The 26,518-nt window shown below is 42.7% G+C and overlaps 2 protein-coding genes and 1 long non-coding RNA gene across 5 annotated transcripts in view; 1 reads left to right on the top strand and 2 right to left on the bottom strand.

Moving 5' to 3' along the window:
* The window catches only part of Znf652 (zinc finger protein 652), a 59,843-nt gene extending 36,836 nt beyond the window's left edge, over positions 1-23,007 (bottom strand). Inside the window, exons 1-2 of one of the 3 annotated variants that reach the window (XM_027424264.2) lie at positions 21,112-21,366; positions 19,208-19,456 (exon numbers count right to left, since the gene is read on the bottom strand). The gene's annotated coding sequence lies outside the window, so the exon portion shown is untranslated. Of the gene's footprint in view, positions 1-19,207; positions 19,457-21,111; positions 21,367-22,953 lie in introns of those variants that run through there. The other 2 variants (XM_027424262.2, XM_027424263.2) reach the window with 2 other exon arrangements.
* Positions 2,635-3,868, bottom strand: LOC113836567 (40S ribosomal protein S27-like). The gene has a single exon (XM_027424265.2). It carries the CDS (start codon positions 3,095-3,097, stop codon positions 2,939-2,941), a length of 159 nt encoding a protein of 52 aa, XP_027280066.1. The 5' UTR covers positions 3,098-3,868; the 3' UTR covers positions 2,635-2,938.
* On the top strand, positions 22,923-24,762 carry LOC118239227. The gene is made up of 2 exons (XR_004770918.1): positions 22,923-23,058; positions 24,473-24,762. It is a non-coding gene; the product is annotated as an uncharacterized LOC118239227 (long non-coding RNA).
* Positions 24,763-26,518: the final 1,756 nt, after the last annotated feature.

Here is a 26,518-nt window from a genome sequence, read left to right as displayed (position 1 = left end):
CCATCCTCATCCTAACCTTAAAAAAATAAATGAATTCATCACATCCTTCAGATCCAATGTCTAAGATCATTTAGATACAAGTGTTCATAAGATGAAAACCAAATACAATTTAAATATAAGAATCACTGAAATGTACATCAAGCTTCAAAATGTTAGTGATTTCATGAACACTCATCAAATATCTATTGAGCACCTATTGTGTATTATGTATCACAGACACAAATATGAGCATAATAGCCAAGTTCTTTTTGATCTTTGGCCTCAGGAAGCTGACCATGTGAGCATCTGTCCTCACTGGCTCTAGTTCCAGTGAATGCCTGTTTCTCCCACTGTATTGTTTTTGAAGATTTCCCCCCCACCTCAAGTTTTTCAAGACAAAGTTTCTCTGTGTAGCCCTGGCTGTCCTGGAACTCACTTTGTAGACCAGGCTGGCCTCGAACTCACAGAAAAGTCTACCTGACTCTGCCTCCCACATACTAGGATTAAAGGCATTCGCCACCACTGCCCAGCAAGATTTATTTTCTATATATGGGTGGTTTGCCTGCGTATATGCATGTGTACCACATGTGTACAGTGCCCACAAGGGCCAGAAGAGAGTGGCAGATCCCCTGGAACTGGAACTGGACTTACCAAGTGGGTGTTGGGAATCAAACACAAGTCCTCTGCAAGAGCAGCCAGTGTTCTTAATCACTAAGCCATCTCTCTAGACCCAACCATAGTAATTGTTAATCATGCCCCTCTCACACTATTTGCAGTGGGGATATCACATTCTATTTATTAAAAATAACATCCCCTATGGCTAGAGAGATGGCTCAGAGGTTAAAAGCACTGGTTGCGGGCTGGAGAGATGGCTCAGAGGTTAAGAGCACTGACTGCTCTTCCAAAGGTCCCGACTTCAATTCCCAGCAACCACATGGTGGCTCACAACCATCTGTTATGAGATTTAGTGCCCTCTTCTGGTGTGCAGACACACATGGAAGCAGAATGTTGTATACATAATAAATAAAATCTTTAAAAAAAAAAAGCACTGGTTGCACTTCCAGGGGACTAGGTTTGGTTTACAACATCCATTTGGTAGGTCCAGTTCCAGGGGATCTGATACTTCCTTTTGTTTCTGAGAACTTCAGCACACATAATGATGCATATATATATATATATATATATATATATATATATATATATATCCATACACACACACTTAGCTGCATACACACATAAATATTTTTAAAAAAACAAAACACTGTTCCTACAGGGCAGTGGTTCTCAGCCTTTAATACAGGTCCTCAGGTTGGGGTGACCCCCCCATCATAAAATTATTTCTGTTGCTATTTTATAACTGTAATTTTGCTACTGTTGTGAATCATGATGTAAGTATCTGTGTCTTCCGATGGTCTTAGGCAACTCCTGTGAAAGGGTTATTTGACCACCAAAGGTTGAGAACTGCTACCATAGTGACTTAGGTCTACAAAACATGTCTTCCTTTCATTTACTTTTATTTTAAAGACACATTCTTACTGTGCAGTTCTTGCTGGCCTGAAACTTATGATGTAGGCTGGACTGGCCTCAAACTCACAGAGATCTCACACATACACACACACACACACACACACACACACACACACACACACACACACACTCACACTCACACACACACCTCTTCCTAACTCTGCCTCCTAGATGAAGGTATGCAAACCATGCCTGGCTTTCTTTCATTTTTTAAATTTTTATTTAAATTTTAAGAACTGTGATGGGATATCTTCTGTATGTATGTTTCTTATTGGCTGGTGAATAAAACACTAATTGGCCAGGCAGAAGATAGGCAGGGGTAGGAGATGAGAATTCTAGGAAAGGTAGGAAGAGAGGGCCTGCCAGCCGAGTTGCCATGTGGATCCCGGGAGGGTAAGACATGCCAGGCATTCTCCGGTAAGATAAGGTCATGTAGAAACACACAGATTAATAGAAATGGGTTAATAATTAAGATAGAGCTAGCCAGTAAGAAGCCCTTGTCATTGACCAACAGCTTCATAATTTAGTCTTTATGTGCTTATTTGGGGCTGCAGTGGTTGTGAGACCAGGCTGGTGGGGTGGAAACTTTCTTTACAGAACTGTTTATTTTACTGTATGTGTAGGAGTGTTTAGCCTGCATGTATGTGCACACCTGGCGCCTGAGGAGGTCAGAAAAGGGCATCAGGTCTCCTGGAACTGGAGCTACAGATGGGTTGTGAGCCATCATGCAAGTACTAAAGAGGCAGAGACAGGATGATCCCTGGAGCTCACTGGCTCAGCAAGTGCTGGGCCCCAGTGAGATAACTATCTCAAAATATTAGGTAGACGGCTCTTGAGGAATGACATCCAAGGTTGACATCTGTCCTCCACATGTATATACACACACAAACAAGCACAATGTAAACCCTACCCACCCCCACATGTGAGTAAATAAAATCTGACTTTGATTACATCAAAGTGTACCTTCTTTTCTTTTCTTTCTTTTTCTTTGAGATAAGGTTTCTCTGTGTAGCCCTGTCTGTCCTGGAACTTGCTTTTTAAACAAGTTGACCTCAAATTCACAGAGACCCATCTGCCTCTGCCTCCCAAGTAGTGCTGGGATTAAAGGCATGTGTCACTACCACCACTATGCTAGGTTTAATAATTTTTAAAGATCAAAACTTTTTTTTTTTTGAGACACGCATTTTTTTAGGAAATGTAATTTCCCGGTGCTACCCAGAATGGATGCTGTTATGTGCAGTTTGGAAATAAATTAATATCCTCAATTAATTTAGAGATAGGGTCTTGCTATGCAGCTCAGGCTGCTCTCAAACTTCCATTCTTCTGTTTCAGCCTTACTTCTGGGCTTACAGAATGAACTAGTACACCTGACTAGATTTTTTTTTTTTAAAGCCAAAAGATGTTTATTGGGACAGTTCCCACTCATCATAAATCAGTGCTGCTTCCTCCTAAAGGAGTATCCTTTCTCCAGCCTTGCTTTTCCATCTGTGGGCTGACAGAGGACCGTGGAGCAGCCAACACACAAGGCCATCATTTGTGCTTGGATAAAGACCATGGTGATTTTACAGCATCCTGGGCATTTCACATCCATAAGGCAAGAATTGGGGCTCTGCACCAGGCGCTTTTTCTTGTTTCCTCTTCTCCTGGAGAGGGATATTCTTGTAGGGAGGATGTCACCGCCGAAAAGGGAGAAATTTCTTTTTGTTAGTATTCCAGCTAATAAATGAAGGAGGAACTATACAACTGCATATTGCTCTGCAACTTCTGATGAATGAATACCTAAGCAACGCTAATCAAGGGCTGGATAACAATACCAACAAAGAAAGGATGTTTCCTGCTAGAATTGCATGCCATTGCCTATTAAATAATCTGATCAAGCACAGAGAGCTAAAACCAAATTGTGGGCCATAAAAAGAATTGCGGAGTATGTCACATGACATCAAATAAATACAATCAGCAAAATTCAGACTATAGGAAACTATACAACAAATGACTGGATTCTTCAACAAAAGAACTACAAAGGTGGGGGCAAGAGGAAGCACCACAGTCAACCAGCCTAGAGATCTAAAGGGACTTAACAAATGGAAAAAACACCCTGCAGTACCCCCTCCTCCTAGGGCTGCTTTTTTTATTTTGAGACAATATCACCATGTTACTATGCTGGTCTGGAACTCTTTGAGACCAGCCTGGTCTCAAAATCAAGAGATCTGACTGCCTCTGCCTCCCAAGAACCAAAATTAAAGGTAATCAGAAAGTTTGTTTTTTAGTATAATAATGGTAGTTGTCTTTTTCATTTGTTTTTTGGAGTCAGAGTCTTATGTTGCCCAGGATGGCCTAGAGTTCACTATATAGTCAAAGATGACTTTGAACTTCCGGGTCCTCCTGCCTCTACTTCCTGAATACCAGGATTACAAGTGTGTGCTCCTAGGCCCAGTTTTATGTGGTGCTGAAGATCAAACTCAGGGCTTCAAGAATGTCAGGCAAACATGCTCTCAATTGAGCTACACCCCCAGATTGGCAGCTGTCTTTAAAAAAAAAAAAGAGTTCTTATATTATTAAACAAATAATGTCTGAAATTGCTTCAAATTAATGATAGGGGCTACAGATTGAGAAGTATAATGAACAAAAATATTCATAAGCAAAACTATTCCATATATGAGTTAGTGAGACTGAAACTGGCTAGATGGATACATTGTTTACCCTTTTCTCTCTTCCTTCTTCCTCCCCATTCTTTAGAGAGTGAACCTCACTATAGTCTGGCCTTGAACTTGTGGGGATCTTTGGGATGTTGGTGCCTTCACTCCCGAGTGCTGGGATTATAGATATGAGTTACCAATTTCTAAATTTACTTTTCCCTCTTTGCTTTTTTATACTTGAGAATTTTTTTGTAATCTAAGAGTTTTGTATCTTTGCTTGTTTTATTTTATTTTTTGTTACTGTTGTTTAGGGTGTTTTTTTTTTTGAAGCAAACTCATAATCCTTCTGCCTCAGTCTCTTAAGTGATAGGATTATAATATCCCACCCCAACAGTATTCTCTCTCTCTCTCTCTTTGGTTTTTTTGTTTTTGTTTTTTGTGGAGGAGACAGTTTCAAGACAGGGTTTCTCTGTGTATCCCTGGCTGGCCTGGAACTCACTCTGTAGATCAAGCTGGCTTCTAACTCATGAATCTACCTGCCTCTGCCTACCCAAGTGTTGGGATTAAAGGCGTGAGCTGCTACCCATCCTCCTGCCAGTATTACATCTTTTGAGAGCCCCCAAAAGTTGTAATTTAGAAACACGTGGGGGACTAAAACTTGGTAATAGAGAAAAATATTTATTACAATGTAATCCAAAGTAATTTTTTTTTTTTTTTTTTTTGGTTTTTCGAGACAGGGTTTCTCTGTGGCTTTGGAGGCTGTCCTGGAACTAGCTCTTGTAGACCAGGGTGGTCTTGAACTCACAGAGATCCACCTGCTTCTGCCTCCCCAGTGCTGGGATTAAAGGCGTGCGCCACCAACACCCGGCCCAAAGTGAATTTTGTGGGTATGCCATCCTTTCCTTCTATGGAGAGTCCCTTCCCCATCTGCCTCAGTCATAAAGCCCTAGCTATTCTTCCAATTGTAGCTCCACAGTGCCTTGTCCTCGAAGCTTTCATGATCAGGTCTGGAGGCACTTCGTGCCTTCTGGGAAGAGGAGACAGATCAGATCTCCTCCTTCCCTGAGTTCTCGTAACAGAGAGCTCTCACCTCAGCATCACAGAGCCAGCCTTCAACTCAGCATTCTGATGACAACTGGTTTTCTCTAATTACATTTCTCCCAGTGTGAGTTCTTTAAAAGAAAGAAATATATGCCCCCAAACACCCAATGCTATGCTCTGTCCAAGGCACGCGCGCACGCACGCACGCACGCACACACACACACACACACACACACACACACACACACAGAGAGAGAGAGAGAGAGAGAGAGAGAGAGAGAGAGAGAGAGAGAGAGAGAGAGAGAGAGAGAGCCAGGACAACCTCACTTAGCTCATTAGTCTCACTGACATATGTGACAACTGCCAAACCTCTTTTCTGCTTTTTGACTCCCAAAATGGAAGATGTACTTTCAGATTTACTGTCACCCCTCCACTTTTAATGAGACTGTAAATTTGTTCCTATGTCATTGTTTCCTAGAATGCTTAAAAAGATTTTTACAAGAAAAAAAAAAAAAAAGTGGGGCTGGTGCTGGAGCTCAGCTGGCAGAGCACTTGCCTGGCAAGCAGAAGACCCTGAGAGCGCTGCAGCCTGTAATCTCAGCACCAAGGAGGTGAGAGCAGTAGGGTAAGTTGTTCACGGTCAGTTTTGTCTACATAAGGAGTTAAGACCAACCTGGGCTAAATGAAAGTCTGTTTTTAAAAATAATAAAGGGAGCTGGAGTGAGTCCTCAGTAGTTAAGAGCACTGGCTGTTCTTTCTTCTAGGGCATGGGTTCAATTCCCAGATCCCACATGGCAGCTCACAACCACCTGTAATGCCACACACATGGTAGACAGATATACACGCAAGCAACACAAGCAAAATATCCATACAGTCCCTTTTGTTTGTTTGTTTGGGTTTTTTGAGACAAGGTTTCTCTGTGTAGCCCTAGAACTCACTCTGTAGACCAGGCTGCCCTTGAACTCAGAGATCCACCTGCCTCTGCCTCCTGAGTGCTGGGATTAAAGACATGAGCCGCCACCACCCAGCTCATACAGTACCTTTAATCTCCAAATTCAGGAGGCAGAGGCAGGAGGTTCTCTATGAGTTTGAAGCCAGCTTAGTCTACAGAGTGAGTTCCAGGCCACCCAGAACTACATAGTGAGACCCCGTCCCAAATAAATAAATAAATAAATAAATAAATAAATAAATAAATAATCTACACATGAAATAAAAATAATTTTTTTTAAATTTCATAATTTTAAAGTATAATTTATTTAATTTTATGTGCATTGGAGGTTGTCAGATCCCCTGGAACTGGAGTTACAGACACTGTGAGCTGCCATGTGGGTGCTAGGAATTGTATCTGGGTCCTCCGAAAGAGCAGCCAGTGCTCCCAACCTCTAAGCCATCTCTCCAGTCCCCAAATTAATTATTTTTTTAAAATCTATATCTGAAAGCTGGAGAGCTGGCTCAGTAGTTAAGAACACTTGTTTTCTTGCAGAGGACCCAAATTTGGTTCTTAGTACAACTTGGTAGCTCATGAGCATCTTCGACTTCAGTTCCATGGAATCCGATGCCCTCTCCTGACCTCCGCTGGGCACTGAACGCCTGTGGTACACTTATAAACGTATAGGCAAAACACCCATACACATAAAATAAAAATCAATCTGGGGATGGGCACATCTTTGACCAGTGAGATGGCTCAAAAGGTAAAAGTACTTTGCCATCAGGTTAACAAATCTGTTCCTGATCTTCAGAACCACATGGTAGAAAGAGGACTGACTGCCCAAAACTGTCCTCTGGCCTCCAAACACACAGAAAAATAAAAATATAATTTTACAGTGCCATATCTACTTGATGTCACCAATTCCTTCCCTCTCTTCCATAAACTCAACTGCTTAATGGAATGACTCAAATTAATGCAGTGAGTCTGGATGGGTAGCAGCAGTCGGCCTCAGCAGGGACTCTAGGCATTAAAAGATGGAGTGAATGATAACCAATAGGATTCTGCCTCCAGGCCAGCACCACCAACACGGCTGGGCATGCGGGAGGCACCTGCCTAGAATGCATAAGGCCCTGGGTTCAGTCCCTAGATATTTAAATGCTTAACTGACAATGAAAGCACCTGCATAAGAAACTTTTGACTACCATTCTCATAGGTCAACCTTCTAGTAAATGAAAGTGGCTATTTCCCCGTGCTCCTGGAGATGGGAGCCCTAACCACACTGGAAAAGGCAGCACTGTGCATGAAACACATTTGCAGGTGATTATAAATCATGTTTCTGCAGGAACTCAAGAAGGGTGGAGAAAGTTCTTTAGCCCTACCTTAAAATTGCCCTGAGCAGAATTGTCTATGAATACTAAAAGATAATTTTGAGATATTAATGTTGAAGATAACATTTGTTTAAACAAATAGAGATTCATATAATTATATATAACACACATATGTACACAATAAATGTTATAAATAAAATTAAACTATGACAGGGTTCAAGAATTTAATGTTTAAAAGCTTAATTTGTTTTCAAATAGAGAAAGTATGTATGCTGAAAAACTAGTGAAACCCGAACTCTGTATCTAGTTAAAAGGATTAAAGTCAGTTTGTTAATTCTGAGAAACTGTTACCTAAGACTTTATCAGTAGAGAAACTGAGTAAAGTGCAGGCGGCTTTTTCCCAAGCTCTCTCTCCCTCCATCCTCCCCTAACCCCCACCTCTCTCTCTCACACAGGGTCACTATGTAGCCCAAGCTGTCATCTAACTCATCAGTCTCCTGAATGCTGGAATTACAGGTGTACCTCTATGCAACTTTTCTGTAAACACAAAATCATTCAAATACATCAAAAAATTGCATGTACTGAATCACATTAAAAGATTTTCTCTGCCCCTGCCCCCCAAAAAGGAATCTACTTTGCTTGCTTCTCTTTTTCAAAAGAGACATTTTGGGTTTTTGGCCCTCTCACCCCAGCATCCATCCTGCACTGGAAATGCATATTCTCAGTTTATTTGGTAAAGACTGTCAATGAGCAAATGGACTTGTTTTTTTTCACCGGAACCCATGTACAAACACGTGTAAGTACATTTTATGGCTAAAGTCCCAAAATGACTAATGCCAAGATAACCTGACTGACTTCTGGCACTAACTGGCACTGCTGCCTACAGCTCATGACACTGTGAATCTGAGACAACTTGCCTGAGTGCAGTTCAGCACTTTTCCTAACTCTGAGGTGTGCCTGCTTTTGGTGCCAGGCAGGGAAGAATTCACTACTACAAGTGTATAAAGACATGCGAGTGGGCCATCCATCCCCCTAACATTACCTTAGTTTATCAAAAATTTTAAACAACAACAAAACGGAACATACCTATAGAGAAATATTACAAAATCATCTGCATTTATGATATAGATATATACTGACTGAAACCGATTAGGTTCATGTGGGCAAAGGGGATTTCAAAACATGTGAGAAGGAAACCATGCTCTTGGGGAGATAAAAATGGGGGTCCCTGTGAGAGGGTCAGGCTTATTTTGATCAGTTTCATGCAGCATTATGCAACACCATGAACATACTCTCACTGAGTCTGGAGCCTTCTGCTAGCAGCACATTCTCTCTTACACACAGACATCACATGCATGCAATAATGATTAAACTTAAATCTAAATAAAATTTAAAAAGTCAAGAAACAGACATGGTGGTTCATACCTATAATGCCAGCACCAGCATGGGGAAGCAAAAGCTGGAGGGAAGCCATGAGTTCCAGCCCAGCACAGTTTTATATGAGAGTTCCAGGCTAGCCAGTGCTACACAGTTAAAGCCTGTCTCAAAAAAATAAAATAAAATAAAAAATTCAGGAAAGCCAGGTGTGGTGGTACAATCACAGTACTTGGGAGGCTGACGCAGGAGGAACCTGAGTTCAAAGCCAGAGGAGACTACACAAGAGCTGTTCCAAAACACAAACAAATACAGTTCTAGCAACAGGCTAACAGCTTTTTATAGTGATAACATGTACATCATGTGACCCAGTGGTTCCCCCAAACCTGCCTGTGAATGTTTATAGTGTCTCTGTTCACAATCACCCAAAACTGGAACTAATCCAAATGTCTTCAAATGATGAGTGATAAACAATTAGCAGTACACTCAGCAATGGGATATTATCTGGCGATAGAGCCCTACAAACTGCTGATGTGCACAGAAACCTGGATATACCGAAAAGACATTGCATATAACAAGTCATCTTCAGAGGTTACATATTGTATGATCCTGTCTCTATGATCTTTTCCAGAAGACAAAGCTACAGCAATGGGGGGGGGGGTAGGTTGGGAGGTGAGGGGATGATACAAAGGGACAGGAGGGAAATTAGGGTAGAAATTATACTGTACCTTGATTGTGGTGGTATAGATACACAAGTGTATACTCATACTGACATTCACAGATTTCTAAAAGCCAGAAATATTTATGGGATTTAAACATTTAAATTACTTTTTTAGTCAGTGAAGTTAAAATAGTTTCAAAGTTCTTTTATCAATGCAAAACCCAGGCAATTTGGAGCTGGGCAGTAGTAGTGCACACCTTTAATCCCAGCAATCTGGAGGCAGAGGCAAGTGGACCTCTGAGTTCAAGGCCAGCCTGATCTACAAAGCAAGTTCCAGAACAGGCGGGACTACACAGGGAAACCCTGTCTCAAAAAAACCAAAAACAAATAAACAAAAAACAGTCAACTTGGAACATTAACCACTGACCTGTTGGAAAATGGGAATGATAACAATTGATTAAAAATAATAATATGATGATGCAATAATACTTGAAAAGGTTCTAAGCAGATTAACTAGTAAATGCTATGTCAAGTTTGTTAAACATTTATAAATACACAGTATATACAATTTTGGGTATAAAAATGAAAAGACCACTCCAACCAAGTAACTTGGAATTTTGTCCTCTGGAAGACCAGGTTCTGCTTCTCATTTTCTGGCATAGGGTCTCCATGTAACTTAGGTTCACTGTGAGCTTGAGTTTCTAGCCTCTGCTTCCTGAGTGTGTGCACCACACTGCCCAGCCTGGTAGAGCTGTCTCTGAAATATTATCTAAGCTCACTCATTGATTTCTACAGAAACAAATGTTCACTACTGGGTCCTTGTTGTGTTTTCGTTCTATAACCATTCTACATGTAAACTGCTGCTTAAACAGGACCAGTGTTAAAGGAGACACACTACAGAATTTTACAAAGTCTTCTGGGGCTGGCAAAATAGCTTTAACAGGTAAAAGTGCTTGCAGATAAGCTTGACGACCTGAGTTCTGTCCCCAGCACCAGATGGCGGAAGGAGAGAGCTGACTCTGACTCCTACGAGTTGTCCTCTGGCTGCCATATGTTCACCAAAACAATGCAGCATGCCCACCTCACATACACACAAACACAATTTTAAAAATCTTTCCATTAGTTCTATCAGTTTTACCAGCATAACAACAGGATCCAGCATGTGAATGTATTTGAGTGTGCATGTCTGGATAAATCAAGCCATGTTGAGCTTCTACAGTCTTATAGAAGATCATCAATTTAAATGTGACACAAAATGGCACCCAATCTTAACCCCTTTTAGAGTTGCAGGTATTGAAAGAACTACCACTCTGTGTAGGATAAGATCATACACATAATGATTTCTTAAAATTATTTATTTTAATTATGTGTATATGTCCATGTGGTACTAGGAGCACACATGTGTACAAGAACCTGAGGAGGCCAGAAGAGGGCACTGGATCCCCTGGAGCTGGAGTTACAGGCAGTTGTGGACCTACTGATCTGGACACTGAGAACCAAACTCAGGTCTTCTGCTAGAGCGGTAAATGCTCTCAACCACTTAGCCATCTTCCAAGTCTATATATATAATTTTATCACTTTGTTCTCTACTCCCTTTAATCTATTAAGCAGCTGAGCCTCTATTTCAAGACGTTGCTCTTTGTAAGACATATGGGGCAGTAGTTTTTCTTTTTTTTTTTTAACCTTTATTTTTATTTTATGTGGACCGGTGTTTTGCCTGCATGTCTGTCTGTGCATCGTGTAGATGCAGCGCTTTGTGGAGGCCAGAAGAGGGCGTCAGAGTCCCTGGGACTGGAGTTATAGGCAGTTATAATCTACCATGTAGGTTCTGGGAATTGAACCCAGGTTCTGTTGAAGAGCTGCCAGTGCTCTTAACAGCTGAGACATCTTCCAACCTCAGCAGCACTTTTTCCAAACTGCCTGCCCAGCCCAATTCAGTTTTTCTAAATGAAGTAAGCCTGAACAGAAGCAGAATGCCCCACTAAGAGCAAGGGTAAGCACTGTGACATGAAGCTTTGGGTCAGCTAAGGGTGTGGGTGTGAATATGAGTGAATGGGTGTGAGCACACGTCCAGCTTATGTCTGTGAATCATGGTCTAGAAGTTTATACTACTAGATGGAGATAATAAGTATTAGATCTGAGCAGTCTAGCCTTGTAACAGGAGGCTTCTATGGGCATCTCCCAGAGCTCAGCATACTGCTATACCCCAGATATTTCATCTTCAAAGACAGTTTAAAGAATATAGCTTTCGGGGCTGGAGAGATGGCTCAGCGGTTAAGAGCACTGGCTATTCTTCCAGAGGTCTTGAGTTCAATTCCCAGCAAAGCACATGGTGGCTCACTATCACCTTGAATGAGATCTGGTGCCCTCTGCTGGGCATGCAGGCAGAAGACCATATACATAATAAATAAATAAAATCTTAAAAAAAAAAAAAAAAGAATATAGCTTTCTCTGTGAGGTGCTGTGGTGGTCTGTAAGAAATGGCCCCCACAGATTCATAGGGAGTGACATTATAGGAGGTGTGGTCTTGCTGGAGTAGATGTGGCCTTGTTGGAAGTATGTCACTGGGAGGTGGGCTTTGAGGTTTCAGCTCAAGCTAGGTCTAGTGACTCACTGCCTCTCCCTCCTGTCTGCAGATCCAGATGTAGAACTCTCAGCTACCTCTCGAGCATCACGTCTGCCTGTGTGCCCACCATGTTCCCCACCATAATGGACTAATCTTCTGAACCGTAAGAAAACCCCAATTAAATGTTTTCCTTTTAAGAGTTGCTGTGGTCATGGTGTCTCTTTACAGCAAATAAAATCCTAAGACAGGTGGAAAAAGGGCAGGGAGATGGGAAGGCAGATTGAAGATCTGACAAGCTGTAATAAATGCACAGTGTTTATTTCTTTACTGAAGACTACAGGAAAAAAATCCCACCTATAAAATCAGATCATTTTACTGAGGGTGGTGTCTGATGCCTGCAATTCCAGTATTCAAGGGACCAAGGCAGAGGAATGCTGATTTTTGAGGACAGCCTGGTTTAAGACCCGGGTTTGGTTCCCAGCACCTGCATGGTGGCTACAACCATCCTTAACTCTAGTTCTAGAGGATCCAATGTCCTATTTTGGCCTCGGCTGGCATAGAACACACATGGTGCATAGACATAAACCAAGGCAAAACACTCATACACATAAAATAAACATAAAAATGTTAAAATAAATACATAAACAAATAAAATCAGATCATTTCTACTGTGTATGTATTTACAAATGTTTAATTTTATATTTTCCCACTAGACAAGATTTTAAAAGAAAAATTTTCAGTATTTTAAAATTTCTAAATTTAAAAATAAAATTTAGGGACTAGAGACATGGCTTAGGGGTGAAGAGCACTGGCTGCTCTTCAGGGGACCCAGGTTCAATTCCCAGCACTCACATCTATCTGTAACTCCAGTTCCAGGGGATCCGACACCTTCACACAGACATACATGCAGGCAAAACACCAATGCACATAAAATAAAAATAAACTTCTAAAAATAATGTTTAAAAAGACAAAAATAATAAAATTTCAATATGATATATATTAATATTAGGTCAAGATCTGAAATTTTAGAGCAAAGAGACACATCAGAATCATAGTTTATCTGATTTTAAAAAAGTGGACTGGGTCCTCTAATCACCACATTTGCACTATGTCATGAGTGCATCTACACACCATGCACACAAAATAAATAAATGTCAGCTTTTTTAAATCAAAAAAAAAAAAGTGGACTAGGGGTGGCTTGGGGGGGAGGTAAGAGAGGGTGGGAGGAGGGGTGAGGGGAGAACTGAGGTTGAAATGTAAAATGAAATAAAAAAATAAAAAATGGAAAAGAGAAAAAATAAGTCATTACTGTTATATGTACATATGAAGATTTTTGTTTGTGAAATTCCTTAGTTAAAAGCTGTATTCCCAGACAATCTGGCTTTGCCACTGGAAAACTGCATGGAGCCTATTTTTAAAGGGGGGGGGATGGGAGATGGCCCTTGCCATGCAATTGTGGGGACCTAAATTCAGCCCCAGAACGTACATTAAAAACTGTTACTCAGTCACATGGCTCTGTAATGCCAACACTCCTATAGTGAGACGGGAGGTAGAGACAGAAAGATCCCAGAGCCCAAAGGCCAGCTAGTGTGCATATGCAGAGGTGACAAGAGACCCTGTCTCAAGATGAGGCCAACATCTGCACTTGTCCTGAGACAGCTGCATGTGCCCCTGCACACAAACACCAATACCCCATGAATAGACTTATGTAGCTTTCAACCCAGCTTTTGGAAGGCAGAGGTAGGGAGATCTCTGAGACACCAGCCTGGTCTACATACCAAGTTACAGGCTGCATAGAGACACCCTGTCTCAAAAACAAATAAACTTGTCCACTAAACCTTATATTAAGATGATTTTTATTTAGAGAACAACCTATCTTATTTCTTCTCTAAACTACATTAAATAAATTTCATATTTGCACCAAATCTAATACAGTTGAAGTTAAAATTGTCACTTGCCTCCTAGCATCAGCTTAGTCACTGGATTCTCAGCATGAGCACTGTAAACATTTTAGTTCACAGCTGTGGTGAGGTGTACTGTGTACTGGAGGGCTAACTGTACGAAGCAGCACATTCCTACCCCTCCCCCCCAGTCCCAAAATTAAAACAAACAAAAATACCATCCTAGACATCACCAAATGTCCTCTACAGGCAAAGTAAATCACCTGTTGAGACTCTGCTTTACAGATTTATAGACTTTCATCATTTCTGTATTTGTGCAAAGGGATGGAGGGGGGCAACATTACTACAATAAAGGAAAAATTGCCATCAAATTGTTTTTTTTTAATGTGGTTTTTAATAGAAACAATAATGCCTCAAGATTCATTCAAGTGTGTATCTACGTCAACTGCATTCCACCAGCCAACTGTTGACAAATCCTAAAATATTCAAAGCAAGGTTTTGTTATACTGTTGTTTATTTAGAATTTGTTGCACTACAAAATATTCTTTTACATGGGTCATTTATAAAAATTATATTAAGTAAATATTTTAATGACTAGCAGTGGAGGAACATACAGAGGCTGCGCTCGCTCGCTCTCTCTCTCTCTCTCTCTCTCTCTCTCTCTCTCTCTCTCTTTTGAGACAGGGTGTCATGTAGCCCAAGATGGCCTCAAACTAGATATTGAAGGATGACTTTCAACTTCTGATCTCCCTGTGTCTATTTCCCAAGAGTTGGGAATAAAGGTATGCACTACCATGTCCAGCTGTGGTATTGATACATAAAATGAGATAGTAAAAGAAATACTTAGCAATTAAAGAAAGATACCTTTCAGACATGGTAATTTTTTATGTTTAATTTTTGAAACAGGGTTTATGTTGCCCAGCGTAGGCTTGACCAATCCTGTCTCAGCTTCCCCAATAGCTGGGACTATACAGATACCTCCCTCCCTCCACTGCTGGCTCAGCTGTAATTACTTGAATGACATTTCCCATCAGATAGATGAATATAGATAGATGATATAGTTTGTTTGGTTTTGTTTGTTTTTTGAGACAGAGCTTCTTTGTGTAATTCTGGAGGTCCTAGAACTCACTCTGTAGACCAGGCTGGCCTCGAACTCAGAGATCTGCTTGCCTCTGCCTCCCAAGTTCCCATCATATTTAATCCCTCTTTATTTGGGAATAAAAGTACTTTCATGGGAGCAGCAAGTGGGAAAGAGCAGGAGAGGCTTCTGAGGTGTCAACCATCTATCTGCTCTCAGCTAGTCACAACAGGCAGCACCTGTAGTCCCAGGTACTCAAGAGACTGAGGCAGGGATATTCTGAGCTGAAGAGTTCAAATCCAGCCTGGACAATACACTAAGAGCTTTTTTTTTTAAAAAAAAAAATCAATTTCCAGGGCTGGAGAGATGGCTCAGGTTCAATGATCAAGAGCACTTGTTGCTCTTGCAGAGGATCTGGTTTGGTTCTAGTACCTACACAGCGGCTCACAGCCAGCCATAACTCCAGTTCCCAGGAAGCTGATGGCCTCTTCTGACTGCCATGACACTTGTCATGTGTCATGTATGTGGTACACTTACATAATGCAGGCAAAACTTTCATACATGTAAAATAAACAAATATAAAATAATTTTATTTCATAAGATATATTTCTGTTCCTGGTATGGTAGTGCACATGGAGCCAGAGGCAGGAGGATCTTTGTGAGTTTGAGGCCAGGCTGATCTACATAAGGACTTTCAGGCTGGCCAGAGCTACATGGGTTAGACCCTGTCTCAAACAAATAAACGAAAAAGAAGAAAGAAAGAAACAAAGAAAGAAAATATCTACTTCCGCTTCCAGGTAATGATTACACAGGAAAAAATACAAACTGCAGACCCTCTTTTACCCCAACAACCAGTATTATTAGCTTTTTTGGAAAACTACTGAGTTTACTAAAAACTACTTTTACACAGGAAAATCCCCATAACATAAACAGTGGCACACCCAGAACATTAATCTATGCCTTTTGGTTTTGTTTCTGTTTTTTGAAACAGGGTCTCATGTAGTCCAGGATGGCCTTAAACTTTTTATGTAGCTGAAGCTGAAGCTGGCCTTGAACTCTTGATCCTCCTACCTCAGCCTCCCAAGTGCTTCGGTTACAGGCATAAGCCACCACACTAATTTTCCCCTGGCCTTTCAAAATTAACACTACTACTGTATAGTGAGTGTTCCACAGCAATTTATAGTGTCCCCATTCTTTGTTGCACATACATACATGCATATATTTTTCTACTATGTAAACATATACTAATGTATTTAATTAATTCTATAGTGATGGACCCTGAATTGGTTTCTGATTTTTTTTTTTTTTTTTTGAGACAGGGTCTCTATGCAGCCCTGGCTGGCCTGGAGCTTGCTTAGGTAGATCAGACACAGAGGTTGAAATCACAGACTCAGAGGTTCACCTGTCTTTGCTTTCTGAGTGATGGGATTAAAGACCTGCATCACTATGCCCAGTTAGTTTCTGAACTTTTGATTAATGAATTTTAATTTAAATGATTCTATATGCTAAAAAAAAAAGTATAAAGCTTTCTACAACTAGTAACCTTCAAGCAAGGTAATTTCAAACTCCAGTCATGTCCTAATAACAGGAAAAGTTCTTGGCCATTCCAGTTGCCCAATAAACAGATTTATCCACAGCCTTGAGATCACTCTCTCCTTCAGCACAAGACACTACTTTAAATGTGTTAGAATGATATACTCCAAGGAGAAAAGCCACTCAAGTCTTCTCATTTTGTAGGTCACACACTGTAAGTAAAGAGTTCTGTTCCAATGCCTGCCTAGAAGAGTCTAAATTCCAAAGCTGAGAGGCAGAGGTACACTTAAAAATATATTCTGCACGGTCGACACTGTGTCTTGGCTAAACTTTCTGATATCACATGCACAGTAAAGACCAAAATCTCACTACCCATTCATGGGTTTGTAAAAGGGGTGGAGGTGGGATGGAAGACTAGCTTTCTGCCTAAGCCATTTGATTTTAGTGAGTTAGGAAAAGTAATGTTTGTTTGTTAAAAGAAAGCATCCCTTCCAGAAAAAATTTACTCAGCAAAATCTATTACAATTGACTACAACTTGTAGGCCCATCCTATTTAGTTTGCTCTATCATTCCTAGCACACACGGTTTTAGTGCTATTACCATTACATCCTCTGGCCAAGGGTAACTTTTCCTCAGTGTGCTGCAAAATCTATGGCAAGTCAGCAACCATTGTTTGCCAATCTCTCTTTATCATAATTCAAAGTTAGTGACTGATTCCACCACTAGTAGGCAAGCCACCAGGCAGCTCAATAATAAAAGAAAATAAGGATTAGCAAATTCCATTGAGGTAAATCCTAACACATTGTTTATATGTGTCTTCCTTATCTGAAAAGGGTCTAGGTAACTCTTGTTGGCTCACAGACTTACCACAATGCTACACTGCAAAAAAAAAAAAAAAAAAAAAAAAAAAAAAAAAAAAAAAAAAAAAAAAAAAAAAAAATTACTGTACAGTAGCTAAAGAGATACTATTTTAAAAGTTATATGTACCAAATAATACTGCATATATGACCTTAACCAAACCTATTTTTCTTTTTTTGTCTGTTTTGGTTTTGTTGTTGGGTTTTGTTTTTTTTGGTTTGGTTTGGTTTTTTGAGACAGGGTTTCTCTGTGTAATCCTGGCTGTTCTGGAACTTGCCCTGTAGACTAGACTCAAGAGATCCACCTGCCTCTGCCTCCCCAGCACTGGGATTAAAGGTTTGCACCACCACCGCTTGGCTGGATCTATTTATCAAAGCAGTTGATCTCTCATTTGAAAAAAAACAAATGTCATATTTTATCATAAACTGCCTTTTTGACTAATAAGCAAGGCTCCACACACAATCTATAAATCAAAAGCAGACCATTAATTAAATTTAACAGGTACAAGTCCTTACCTTTCATTTCTTTCCCTACCAGAGCAAAAATATAAATACACACATACAAACCGACAGCCCTATTGACAGTTCATGATCAAAAATTCAGATGAGCATTGGGAATTCTCACAATATAATGGCATGTTTTTTAAAGTCAAACATAACTGCCATATAAATAAGCAGATTAAAATCAGCATCTGATTTCTTCCCTGGCTCTACCAAGCACTTTATGACTTGTGCTAACCATGAGAATTTACACAAGGCTTTGCGTGTGATTCAACTCTGGGCACAAAACTCACTGAGATTCGCTAATGTCCTAAAGCACTTTTTTTTTTTTTAAATCACATGAGCTCTGAACAGACTTAAAAAACTAGCACAGCCTATGAGGTAATGTTACAGAATTTAGAGCTGAGTTTTATTGTTTCTACCAAGTTTGATACTAACAAATCAATTTCTAATAATCACCCTAAAACAGCAAGTTGAAGTTCGGCTCCAAATCAAATATTTGCAAGTTTTCATCCTAAATCAGTACAAGCAAAGAAATACATAAAACCCCTAATGATCTCCACTTAGTTTTACTTTGACAAGCTCTGAATCCCACCACTTACTGAGTTCCTAATATGCACATATACCAGGAACTGTGCTGGGAACTTGCAGACTTTATCTCTAATCCTCACAAGAAATCTCATTGTACTGATGAGGAAACTGAGGCAAAAAGAATCAAGGTGATTTGTCCAATGGCTTAAGCCCAGTAGACAGTGGGACTGGAATGTCAGCCTAGTTTACCTGGTTCCAAGGAACTCTTCCTTTAGCTAAAACTCACCAAATACAATGCCAGTTCATCCACATCAAAGTCAACACACACACTACTTGTCTCAAAGGCAAGAGCTAAGAAAAACATCATACCTAAAACAGTGGCATACAACTCAGGAGTTACCAAGGAGATGCAGTTACCTACTCCAGAAGAACTAGTTTCAAAGACTATTTGTTCAAACTCTGAGACAATCCACTCTTATTCCTTCCTGGCTTTCAACTGACTTTTTAGAATAAGGGAAAATAAACTCAAGCATATATTCTCAATTTTGGTAAAATCATCAAAAAACTATGAGAAAGGAAAGAAGGGCACATATAGTTCACATTATAGTTTACTTCTTCAATAGGCTTCAGACATGTAAAACCAAAAAGTTACATCAGTAACCCTACTAATCTATATCTGTACACACACACACACACACACACACACACACACACACACACACACACACACACACCCCCTCTACAGACTTGAGAAGTATTTTCTTACCATACTACAGGCTTACTCCCCAAACTCAGAGCACAAATGGAAACCATTCTGGGTGTCTGGAAGCAGATCTTGAGGCAACAATTGCAGAGAGGAGCTGCTGGTTTGACACTCCTAAGGGAAGGCTGTCTGAAGAGGAGAGTTGAGGAACTGAAGCCGCTGTCCTAATGAGGGTGAGCTGGGGCATCACTACTCCTCCAACGTCTCACTGCAATGCTGTGCAATTTCTTTCCCAGCTTCCATGTTCTGATTCTGGTGAGCAGAGAGAGAATGCTGTCCTCACAGCCCTAAGTGCTACTTGATCAGCTGCTCAATGGTGTTTAGGTCTTTAACTAGGTAAGTGACTGGTTAGAAGGGGTGCTGCAAAATTAAACCAAGTAAGCTCATTGTTCCCTGACACTACAGTGGTCCTCCCCTAATATTACACTCACTGACAAAGAAAAGTAACATATTTGAAACTTTGAAGTCCTTTGAGTTTAGTATAGGCAAATAATTCAGATGATAAAACTACAGGCGTGCCACCAACAAAAAAATATATAACCTGTAATATAAGTCACTTCAGTCATGCATATTAGGTAATAAAAATGCAACATATGCTACCTCAGCGTACTTTCAAACACCATAGAGTACACTGCATAATTATTAGAACAAATGCTATTATTCAGGTGTATGGAACAGGTTCTGTGCAGGATTCCAAGCCTCTCTTGCCTTTCAAAACGCTAGTTAATACCAGGAATTCCTTAAGCTTTTTTTTTTTTTTTTTAAGTGGAAATTGTATGCTCCTTGAACCTGCGACTGTGGTTACTATCACTGCCTATCACAGCACTATCTATAAGCTGAACTCATGTGTCTTGGCTGAAATATGATCAAAAGACAAACGCTGAATGCAGAGTAATTTAAACACACAAAAACTGACATTTATCATTTGCTTACTAACAGACTAGTGCAGAGTTCATCCTCAGCTCTTGATTCTGAATGTGGAGAGCAAATTTTTCAGTATAACCAAGATCTTCCCATTAAAATTGATGGCACCGTGAAATCAAATTTAGCAAAGCTAGGGGGGAAAAAACCCTCAACCCTGAACAGGTGCTCTACCATCGAGTGACAGATCAGCCTCAATCTTTAAGGGCTGTATAGCCCCATAAAGGCACTATAAAACACACTGCACACTTCACTGTTGAAATCTGTTACATTTGGAATACGCAGGAAGATAAGGATCAACTGGTCAAATCTAGATTATTTTGTCTCTAGTTTTAACTTCTGAACGATTCTCACCCATCTCCCTTTTCACAGGAAGATAGGGAAAAATATCTTCTAATTCCTAACTGCCCTTACCCAAAGAACAAAACACAATGATAAGCCACCTAGAGAGATGGCTCAACAGCTAAGAGCACTTGTTGCTCTTACGGAGGACCCAGGTTCTATTCCCGGCACCTACATGGTGACTCATAACTGTCCTTAACTCTAGTTCCAGGGCTTCCACCACCCTCTTCTGCCCTCTGTGGGCACCAGGCACATATATGGTACATATACATGCAGGTAAAATATGCATACAAATAAATCTAAAAAATGTTGAATTAAAAAAAAACTACAAATGATACATACGAAAGCACCTTTGCTTTTTAGTCCAGAGCCAAAGTAAGTCTAATGCTTTAGAGAAACAAAACACAAACTCAAACTGCTTTCACTTTTGCATAACACAGATCTTAACTTGAGGTTCCAGGACCAGCTTCAAGATGACTATTCAGTTGCATACAAACCATATATGTATTTCACTGCAAAGAGGGCCCTAAAGACTTCTGCAGCCCCAGTAAAGAGTTTAGGATCACCAAAACTTAGCGGTCAATCTTTTAATTCTAAAAAAGTTGTGATACAAATAAGCAAGCCATTGACACAAGACAACATACCCATCAAAGACCACTGGGGAGCATCAACTGCCTTCAGTCCACAGCACACATTCGAGCAACGGCAGCTTTCCTTTCCTCAGCAAACATAAATGCTGTCAACAATGCATGAGCTGTTTGCCTTTCTCAGAACAATACGGACCCGACCATCCCCCGGGGGGGAAAAAGTATATAGAAACATGCATCCCAAAAGATTACACTACTTACACAGCTATGCCTTGTTATGTCAAACGTTGCAACAACAACAACAACAAAAACCGATGAAAATTACTGTGTGCAGAAGTATCTAAGTAACTGGGGGTGGGGGTGGGGGGGCGGAGGAGCATCACTCAGGTTATACTGAGAGTGCGCTGGAGAAGCATGCAAGGGAAACACCACGACGATGCTTAAACATGGGTAAGATCCAGGGGCAACCAAAGACTGGCTGACCGAGGAACATCTTCCTCCAAAGGCACATTCCTTTGATTGGCACAAGCCATTCCTGACAATGGATCCACGATGACAGGGGCCGTTCGTTTCTGTAATCAGGAAGTGCGCGAGTGTGCGTGTGCATATGTGTGTGCTCGAGCGTGTTCGTGATGTTGTTGTTGGGGGAGGGATGAGCTACATGTAATCAAAGACTGGCCCGCCTCAAATAAGAGCATATGGGGCTCTTAAATCCTGAAGACTGACTTCGGGGCGAGGCAGGGACATCTATCATTTCTACCGGAGACGTCCCTCGACAATGATCGTGTTTCGTCGGGATGTAACAGGGGTGTCACTCTCTTTGGTGTCTACGATCTGATACTCTTCAGGAGAGCCTGATTGGAGGGGAGGACCAAGTGGGGGTGGAGAAAGGTCTGCATCGCCCACTGGGCTGAGTGTGGTGCTGCCGGTGGCGAGTGTACATCACATGCGTGTTATCTCCCGGTGCCACAATACTCCAGAGCGCTGGAGGTTTGGGCGCAACCGCAGGGCGGGGGAGGTAGTGGGTGCAAGCCACCAGCTGCGGGCCAGGAGAACGCTCCCCTCCGCCCGCTAACCCGTGCACCCCGGCCACCCCGTCATCAGGCCTCGAGGCGAGCCCGCTCGCTGCAACACTGCAGCCACGCTGGGGTCCCCGAGAGAGGGGGCGGGGGGTAAGGAGCCGGCACCCCGGGCCAAGCTGGGAGTCGCAGACGCGCAGCGCCCGGGGCCTGCCCGCCGGATGGGGGCTGCTCCGGCCTAGCGCACGCAGCTGCCTCAGCGCAGGCTCCTCCAGCCCCGCCAGCCCGGTCAGGCGCAGAGGAAACGCGGCTGCCACGGCGCCGCCGCGGCGGGGGGCGAGAGCGCGGGGAAGGGGCCCCTACTCACCCGGGCCGCCGCCGCCGCCGCCACCACCGCCGCCGCCGCCGCCGCCGCTTTCGGCGGCCCATCCCTGCGGCGGGGGCCTGTCGCCGAGCCGCGTCGCTCCAGTCCCCACCGCCCCGCCGGGCCGGCCCCTCCCCCTGCCCAACGTCTGCGCTCTGGGCCGCTCCTCAGACCCGGCCTCGGCCGCCGCCGCCGCAGCGCTACGTGGCCGCCGCTCCGACGTCTCGCGACTCCCTTCCGAGCGCGCGAGGCCGAGCGGGGCCGCGGGGCGGCGGCGCGGGGGCGGGCGGCGGGGGAGGGGTGTGCTGCAGGGATGTGTGCGCGAGGGGGGCAGGGAGGCTGGCGGGAACGCGCGCGCGCGCCCGCACCCCTGCGCTCGCGCGCGGCGCGCGCGCCGCCCCCCCTCCCCACCGCGCGGTCGGGATCCCGACACCTCCCCGCCCCATCCTCCTCCCCCCCCCCCCCCCCGGGCGGGTTCGGCGCGCATGCGCGGCCCTCGGCTCGGCCTGGGCGCACCTTTTCTCCCTCCTGCCACAATGTGAGCGCTCAGCCGAGCAGATAACCGCCGGCTGCCTGCTCCACCCCCGGCCCTCGCCCACTCCGCCACTCCCGAGCGCCCAGGTAAAGGCGTGGGCGGCGCATGCGCGTGGCTTCCGGCGGCGCGGGGGGGGGGGGAGGGGGCGTGGTTGCCAAAAGGAAGCCTGAACGCAGAAGGTGAGGGGGGTCTGTGGGCAGGGAGGGGGTTTGGAATCCCACGAAATAGAGAAAGATGAAAGTGAAAAGGGAGAGAAAGTGGAAAAGCGGGTCAGAGTGAGATTTGGAAGTAAATGTCTTTGACTTAATGGAGTACGTAAAAAAAAAAAACAAAAAAAACAAAAACTCTTTTTTAAGTGCTGGCCCACCCTGTTTGTAGAGAGTGGCATGACAGAAATAAAAGCAGCGACAGCCTTATAAGCAGTAGTCATTCTCCAGATAGATGGGATAGCTGATAACAATTAGAGGAATTTAGAAACTGCCATGGTGGTCAGCAAAACAGACGGATTTCTGTGCTTGTCCTGTGGTCAGGAATAGGGAAGTGTGAGTGTGTGTGTGTGTGTTTGTGTGTGTGTGTGTGTGAGTGAGTGTGTGTGTGTATGTGTGTGTGTGTGTTGAGGTCCCAGAGCTGCTGCAAGAAAGAAAGGCAAGACTGTAAGAAGTATGACCACATTATGACTAATTAGCTATTAATCATTAATATAATTAATGGTACTATTAGTTAACAAGGTAGCATTTATCCAAGCTCAGAGCCAAAAGAGTGTCTGCAATTAAAAGTGCTTAGGGTACAAGGAGAGGAAATGACTTGGCAAGAAGGCTCCATAGGAAAGACCCAAGGTGGCATCCCTCGGTCAGGATAGCCCTTTCCCACCAGGAACAAATTTCCGAAGTTCTCCAAGCCTTAACTGGAAGTCCTTCCTTTGTTTCTACAGCTATTTCTTTTACTTTGTGTGTATGTATGCTTTGCCTGAATGCATGTATGTGCACCTATGGCTGTTTGTCAGATCCCCTGGAACTGGGCTTATGGATGGTTTTAGGCCCCCATTTGGGTGCTAGGAATTGAACCCAGGCCCCCTGTAAGAGTACCAAGTGCTCTGAACTTCTGAGCCTTCTCTCAAGCCTCCTTTCATCATTAAGCACATACATTATTAATGTTCTTTCACTAAAGCTGACCCCCACACACACACACAGCATGGAAACAACATAGAGATGCAGCTAACCTTTTCTCCCAGTACATTGACCATAACCTCCATTTGCCCAAGTCCTCCAGAGAATAAAATGACCTGAGTCTGGGACAAAGTTAAGAAAGCAATCGAAACTTTATAAATACAGGGTCCAAGAGCTGACTCTGTCTTTGGCCCCTACCGAAAACAGATGTTTGTATTTTATTATGCTTGGACTCCAGGCTCCAGGGATCAGAGTTTTGGGACTCGGGGCCATGTTCTTCACTAGTGAGTGCTTTCAGTGGGTAAACACTAAAATCTGTATCATGTTTCCACAGGTGGAGAGAATATCTATCTTCAAGCAGAACAGGAGAAAGTAAGCATGTGTAATAAAATTAAAGTCAGTTTAAGAATGAGCTCCGGGTCTGGTGAACTCAGAATGTCTTCCTGGACACTTGATCCATTCCTCCACCCTCTCTGCTGGCCAGGCTGTTCTGCTTGGATGAGGGGTGCAGAGAGTGATGGCCAAAAAATGAGGTGGCCTTCCAAGTGTTACGACTCTCCGTCCATAGGCCAACTCTTTGGATGGACCCTACTAATTACAGTATTATGTTAGTTCAGCTTTCTATTTCAACAGTGCTTTGTGGTTCTTTTTTTAAAATTATTGCATTTTTGTTATTTGCATTTATATATACTCACTCCATGTGTATAGAGGACAAAGGACAACTTGTGGGAGTCAGTTCTGTCTACCATGTGGTCCTGTGCATTGAAATCAGGTCCTCAGGCGTGGGGACACAAAGTTTTACCCAATGAGCCATTTCACCTGTCTTGCTCTGTGGTTCCTTTGGGGAGTTTATATCCATTATCTCATCAGATCTTCCAACACTTGCAAGGGCAGACAGAACAGGTATTATTTCCAATGAAAGAAATTGAAGCCAAGGAATGTTTTGATGATTTAGCCAAAGCCACTCAATCCAGTAGACAGTAGAGCCAAACCAAGACTCAGGTTCCCTAGTTCCAAGTGCTAGTCTCTTGGAAGATTTGATAACCCCACTCTAAAAAACTGTCAGAAAGTCTTTTAAAAAAGATTTACTGGGGGGTGGGGAGGAGGGGAGGGAGAGGGAGCTGGGATTGACATGTGAAGCAAGCTTGTTTCTAATTTAGAGAGAGAGAAAGAGAGAGAGAATTTATTGGCTAGGTGGTAATACACACACGCTTAATCCTAGCACTTAAGAAGCAGAAGCAGGTGGATCTCTGTGAGTTTGAGGCCAGCCTGGTCTACAGAGTGAGTTCCAAGACTGCCAAAACGACACAGAGAAACCCTTTCTCAAAAAACAAAACAAAAGCCAGGTGGTGGTAGCACAAGCCTTTGATCCCAGCACTCGGCAGAGGCAGGCCAATCTCTGTGAGTTCGAGGCCAACCTCGATCTACAAAGCTACACAGGGAAACCCTGTCTTAAAAACGAGAGAGAGAGAGAGAGAGAGAGAGAGAGAGAGAGGACACTTGATAGAAACCAACAGAAACCCACCCCACTTTTTATTTTTTTAAACATTATTTTTTTATCTTATTTGCATTGGCATTTTGCCTGCGTGTATGTCTGTGTGAGGGTGTCAGATTTTGAAGTTACATACAGATAATTGTGAACTGCCATGTGGGTGCTGGTAATTGAACCCAGGTCCTCTGGAAGAGCAGCCAGTGCTCTTAATTGCTGAGCCATCTCTCCAGCCCCCACCCCACTTTTTAGAGATAGCATTTTATATAACTCACACTGCCCCCAGAAACTCTAGGTTGCTGACAGTGACCTGATCTCCTGATCCTCTTGCCTCTGCCTCCCAAGGACTGTAATTATAGACATTCATGTCTGATTCAGAGGCTTTCCCCTCACCTTTACTGGAAACAACATTTCTCCATATGGTTCTGGCTGGCTTGTGTAGACTAGGCTGGCCTCAAATTTACAGAGATGCAACTGCCTCCATCTCTGGAATGCTGGGATTAAAAATGTGTGCCACCATACCTGGCCCCATATTAATTTTTTGACAGCCAATAAAATGAAGGCCCTAATTTTAAGAGTCAAATGGCCAGAGGTAGAACCTGGGTGTCCAGGGTCCAAGTCCAGGACTTCTCTGACCCCATCCTGTAGCTCTTTGCTGGATACCATACAAAGCAAATTGAACAGATCTGGTCTCTGCCCTCTGAAAGTTTGAACTCAAATGGACAGCCAGGATGCTAACAAACATAAAAGACCAAAGTGATTTACAGTTAACATGTGCCAATAAATAAATAAGTAGATAAGGAGAGTCATGTTTACCTGGTCTTCTAGTATTCTTAATTCCAGTCAGGCAAAAAGGACAGTATTAGTAAGACTAAGGTTTAGAGCTAATCT

The sequence above is a fragment of the Cricetulus griseus genome, chromosome 7, assembly GCF_003668045.3.
Source record: "Cricetulus griseus strain 17A/GY chromosome 7, alternate assembly CriGri-PICRH-1.0, whole genome shotgun sequence".
Lineage (NCBI taxonomy): Eukaryota > Metazoa > Chordata > Mammalia > Rodentia > Cricetidae > Cricetulus > Cricetulus griseus.
The sequence above is the reverse complement of the archived record's forward strand: the minus strand, read 5'-3'. Positions and strand labels throughout refer to the sequence as shown.